General features: G+C 39.1%; 1 protein-coding gene across 1 annotated transcript in view; it reads left to right on the plus strand.

Annotated features, from left to right (window-relative positions):
• Positions 1-3704, plus strand: part of LOC127696233 (vomeronasal type-2 receptor 116-like) — a 42752-nt gene extending 39048 nt beyond the window's left edge. The window contains exons 6-7 of the mRNA XM_052198799.1: positions 1524-1647; positions 2797-3704. Coding sequence (XP_052054759.1) covers positions 1524-1647; positions 2797-3704 — 1032 coding nt within the window. The remainder of the gene's footprint in view (positions 1-1523; positions 1648-2796) is intronic.
• Positions 3705-6000: the final 2296 nt, after the last annotated feature.

The raw sequence follows: 6000 nt of genomic DNA on the forward strand, positions 1-6000 counted from the left end.
TCAATTGCTCCCACATGCCTATTCACCCACAATTCAGGAATATATTTATTAAATCTATAGTAATATATATAAAAATTTGTAACTGTATATAAACCATGGAATTTTCTGATTCTGCATGAACATATTTATAGCCTAATTAAGTATGGCACATATTCATTAACAGATAACTTTCTCTAGATTCAAGGTTTTCTCTTTTTTAATTTATATATTTCTTATTGGCTATTTCATTTATTTACATTTCAAATGTTATCCCCCTTCCAGGTTTCCCTCTTCTGTGGAGGATTGCCTCCTCTGGCATCAGTGGGAGGGAAGGCCTTTGGTCCTGCAGAGGCTTGAAGCCCCAGCATAGAGGAATGCTAGGGTGCTGAGGCTAGAGTGGGCTGGTGGGGAGGGAACTCCCTCATAGAAGCAGGGGGGTTGGATAGGGGGTTCCAGGTGTTGCAGGAAATATTGAAAAGATGAGCCAGCACATTCCTGTGCCTGTGCCTCTGTCCCAGCGGCCTGGTTGGCCATGCACTGGCAGGCTATGACCGACCTGTTCTTATCTCATTGTGCTTCTGACTCTGAACTCCACAATCTCTCCACCCAGCTCACTAGGTTCCAACTGGCGAGTCACTACCACACCAACCCAGTGTTTCAAATCCCCCACAGCCTTTGTGGAGCACCTCAGGCAAACCCATGCTTGGCCCCATACCTTTCTCTCTTGAAACCAGACAAGCCACTGCATGAAGGAAAACACAGCATAAACTTAGTTCAGAAACAATAGAAACTCAATCTCTGGGTGCAGCAACTAAAACCTAATCTTGTAAGCCTTATTAAAATCTGATCCCTCTGATGGCAGATCTTTGCAGATCCGCTATGTATGATACTAGGAAATTCTAGCAGCTACATCTTACCCCTCTGCTGTCCCAGTTCCAAAGAGGACTAACTCTCTCCTGCTTCCTCTCTTCTTCTGTCCAACCTGGAAGTCCCGCCTACTCGCCCAGTAATTGGTTCCTTTATTCATTAGGGGACTGGTTCACAAGAACAGCACTGTGCCCATACACAACATCCAGGTTTTCTTTTAAACTTAAGAAAACTTCATTAATTTTATGAGAGTCTTATATAACATGTTTTGATCATATTCACTAAACAACTCTTTCTTTATTTGCCCTACCTTCTCTCTCCATACAACTTACTGTTCTTATATTTTTATATTTATACATAATGAGAAAGAAACTCATACCACATAAACATTCCTTTTGGATTAATTAGTTTATGAGGAGAGATTTTAAACTGCTACAACCTGAATGTTACATATAAAATATCACATTATGTAGTAAATATTGTATGACATCCAGTGCATTGCAGGGTAATGCAAAAATAATAATGTACCTGAAATTGTTAAGTAATGCTGGTTATCAGAGGAGTATTTATAGCCATATCTGTTAATGTCCCATATATCAATCTATGGGTCATTATATATATGATGTATACATGAACTTCACACACACATATTATATAATATTTATGTATCGTCTCAGGTTCCCTCTTCCATGTGTAGTGTGACATGTGCTCCTGGATTCAGGAAAATTCATCAGGAACAAACAGCAGACTGCTGCTTTGATTGTGATCAGTGCCCAGAAAATGAGGTTTCCAATGAAACAGGTACATGCTTGCATGCAGAAGAAAATATTGCTGAATTCAAATGCCTTCTCTTTCCCAACTCTGATATGAGCTAGATGGAAACTGAAGACCTAAAATTTCCGTGTTCCAAACTTAATCAGTTGAATAATGCTTACTTCTTTTAGACCCAGCAAATAACTTGAAATATCTTCTACAACAATGCATTACTTTCATAATACAATGGTTGCTGATTTTACATTATATAGAAAAGGTTTAGGGACACATACATGTGTAACTATTCTTTAAACAAACATTTTACGCATAATCTATGCATACGCTTATTTTTCTTTGATTCTTTGTACAAAGAAACTTGACTACATGATCAGTCCACAATCTTTTCCTCCATTACCCAGCTTAGTCCCTGACAAAGACCAGATGCTCAGCGTAACAGCTGATGTCTAATGAAATATATTTTAAGAGCTTACATGGCCTAAAGAATTAAGCATTTCCTGTCAAAGAATTAGAACAAGAGTGAAGATTTCAAGAATGCAACAAGAGATGGGAGAGTGATTGTCATCAATCACAGCCTAGCTAAGGAAAGAGGGATGAATGTGAAAATCTATAATCTGCAGGCCATTTAGCTTGGAATGTATAGTTGAGAAGAAAGAGATCTTACCACAATGAGAGTGACATGCATATGTCTAGGAAGCATACAGCTTCAAGGATGAAAATATTCCTTTATGTAAATATTTGCATGAGGAATTGTATGTTCTGGTGCCTATGTGTAGATACAGAAAAAGGACACAACTCTCAAAGAAAACAAAGCACATAAGATATTTCATCAACTGGCATCAATAACTATGTCTGCACACTACCCTTGTCTGTAAGCAGTGAATTTGTTGTTTAAGGAATTAAATAATCTGAGATTGTGCATATTACTGTTCAACATATTTTTCTTTCTTTTTGGCTTAATAAATAATTTTTGCTGTTCCACTCCCTATGATGGTGTTTTTTCCATCAGAAAGCATAGGTTAATAGAGAGCAATCTTAAGTTAGTGGTCCTTACAGCAATAAGGAATGGAATAGATGCTCAACACCAAATTATTTATTGATATATCCTCTAAATAATACAAGTACACAATTAACTACATAATTATGATATCTTATAAGAGTTTATTTGCCATTTCCCAGCAGATATGGAACCGTGTGTGAAGTGTCCAGATGATAAGTATGCCAACTTAGAGCAAACCCACTGCCTCCAAAGATCTGTGTCATTTCTGGCTTATGAAGATCCACTGGGGTTTACCCTAGGCTGTATGGCCCTTTCCTTCTCTGCCCTAACAATTCTAGTACTAATCATTTTTGTGAAGTACAAGGATACTCCCATTGTGAAGGCCAATAACCGCATTCTCAGCTACATCTTGCTCATCTCTCTAGTCTTCTGTTTTCTATGCTCATTGCTCTTCATTGGACATCCCCACCAGGCCACCTGCATCCTGCAGCAAACTACATTTGCAGTATTTTTCACAGTGGCTATTTCTACAGTGTTGGCCAAAACGATAACTGTGGTCATGGCTTTCAAGCTCACTACTCCAGGGAGAAGGATGAGAGGGATGTTGATAACAGGGGCACCTAAGATGGTCATTCCCATTTGTACCCTAATCCAACTTGTTCTCTGTGGAATCTGGTTGATAACATCTCCTCCCTTTATCGAAAGAGATATACACTCTGAACATGGGAAGACCATCATTATTTGCAACAAAGGCTCAGTCATTGCCTTCCACTTAGTTCTGGGATACTTGGGCTCCCTGGCTCTGGGGAGCTTCACTGTAGCTTTCTTGGCTAGGAACCTTCCTGACAGATTCAATGAAGCCAAGTTCCTAACTTTCAGCATGCTGGTATTCTGCAGTGTCTGGATAACCTTTCTCCCTGTCTACCATAGCACCAAGGGGAAGGTCATGGTGGTTGTGGAGGTCTTCTCCATCTTGGCTTCTAGTGCAGGCTTGTTAGGGTGCATCTTTGTCCCAAAGTGTTGTGTTATTTTAGTTAGACCAGATTCAAATTTCCTGCAGAAGTACAAAGATAAATTGCTTTATTAAATCTTTAGTAGTTTTAAAATGTTAGATGGTACTCAACATATCTTTTGGCTTAGTCTTAATAAAAGAACTGCTAAATCATACAAAAAAATTTAAGTAATATACATAGTTAGTACTTAGAATGTAGGGCAGCACAGCACCACCAAACATAATGTTAATTATTAAGTTTTAGTGGAAAATGGTTTAATTAATGTGTACACAAACCTAAGCATTGAGAATAGGGAATCTCAGTTGATGAATGACTGCCATCACTTTGACCTGTAGGTTTGTGTGTAAACCATGTTTCTAATTAATGTTTAATATAAGATGACCCTACTGCTTGTGACAGTGCCACCTCTAGGCTAATTGTTCTGGGAGTTATAAGAAATAGGACTGTAGACAATATGGACATGAAGTCAGTAATCAGCATTATTCCATGTTCTTTCATTGAGTGTCAGCATCAAAGTTCTTGTCCAACACAAGAGCCTTCACTTTAATCACCACTACATTTATGGATATTCCAGATAATGTACTAATATAATTCTTAACATTTATTTTTTAAAATCTCCTTAAGGGCCAGGCGTGGTGACACACACCTGTAATCCTAGCACTTGGGAGGCAAAGGCAGGCAGATTTCTGAGTTCAAGGCCAGCCTGGTGTACCAAGTGAGTTCCAGGACAGCCAGGACTACACAGAGAAACCCTGTCTCCAAAAACAAAAATAAAATAAAAAAAAAAAATATCCCCTTAAGGATAAGATTTTATTGTATGTTTATTTTTCATTATGAACTGTTCTGAGCTCCTTTAAATTCTGTTCAAAGCCAAATCTGGCTTGAGTTCCATTTGCTGTGTGAACACACCAGGGACAGTTCACTGGGCTTAGTCAGATATGCCTATGTTGCTTGGCTGTTGTCAACAAGAACTCTGTGTTCTCACATCCTTGTTCCAATGAACTGAAAATCCTACAGAGCCAGTGATAATCCTCAGCTTTCCATAGTGTATAAATGATCACAAAGGCAGTATCAAACACACCACAGAAAGAAGTGATAATCAAAAATATACTCCCGTATTAATATTAAAGATTATAGCAAAATGCAATTGAACGTCTAAAATGACCTGGAATCTGTGAAACCTTGGACTATGTCCCAAGGTCCCATAGCTACAGCAAGAGCACATATGAGCTGCAAGCTGTGTCTCCTTCCATATCTTAACACTGGTAGTCTCATGGAAATGCACCCATACAGAAAGTTCAGGTGATGACCTCAGAGCCAGTTATCAAAGGATGTTTTTTCTCATTCAAGCTAAACACGGACCACAAAGGAACTACAAAATCTACCACTTTACAGATAGAGAAAATACTTTAAAGTCACTGTGACTGTCTAATAGCTGGTGACCCTGAGCCATTTCAGTTATCAGGGGACAAAGAGTCCCTGGGCAGATAAGCACCTGGTATGTCCCTGACTTGCTGCAGGTGTTTTGTCAAGGTCGGCTCCCACTTCCTGAACTTTGTCTCTAATGTTACAAACATGGCTTCTGAGCTGCTGCTCTAAATGTGATGGAGAAGCAGGAATGCCTTCAGCTCTGATCCTTTAAGGAATGGAAAGACATTTGAGGAGCACAAGCCTGTGCTGGAAGTAGAGAGAGGGACAATACGGAACTTGACAACTAAAGGAACTCCAGGAAGCCCAGCATAAGAAAGCCTTGCCTGGAAACTCCTATGATACATTCTGTGTATTCAAAGTTGTTTCCCATAGTTTTACCTAACAGTGTTCCTTAACAATAAACTAGAGATAGTTCTGTGTGGAAAGAAACTGAAGACATCTTCAATGATACATATGGAGGCCAGGGTATTCCTCTAGCCAAGGTGAGCCTTGGATAACTTTTCTCATTTCTTTTTCTTTTTTAAAATAAAAAGTGTTTTTTTCTTTTTCATTTTTGATGCTCTGGAGGGAGCAGTGTATGTGCATAGCTATGTTTCCCTGCTGTGGCCAGAAGAAGGTATCAGATCATGAGGAGCTGCAGTTACAGGCAGTTGTAAGCCACCTGATCTAGATGCTGGGAAGTGAACTCCAGTGCTCTGGAAAACCAAGCAAGAGCTCTTAACCACTGAGCCTTCTCTCTAGCCTCTCTTTTCTTTCCATGCTTCCTTTCATTAAGGCAGCTAGTCCCTTGTAATGAGGAAAGAGTGGAAGACAAGAAGATTTGTTGGGAAATCTAGTGATCATTCATTAAAAAACATATTACTAAAGAAAAAATACTTCTGGACATGGAGAACACATGAATATTCCCTTCCTTTAAAAGGAGTCCTGAGAGTATCCTAT

This window comes from Apodemus sylvaticus, chromosome 11, assembly GCF_947179515.1.
Source record: "Apodemus sylvaticus chromosome 11, mApoSyl1.1, whole genome shotgun sequence".
NCBI classification, from domain to species: Eukaryota; Metazoa; Chordata; class Mammalia; order Rodentia; family Muridae; genus Apodemus; species Apodemus sylvaticus.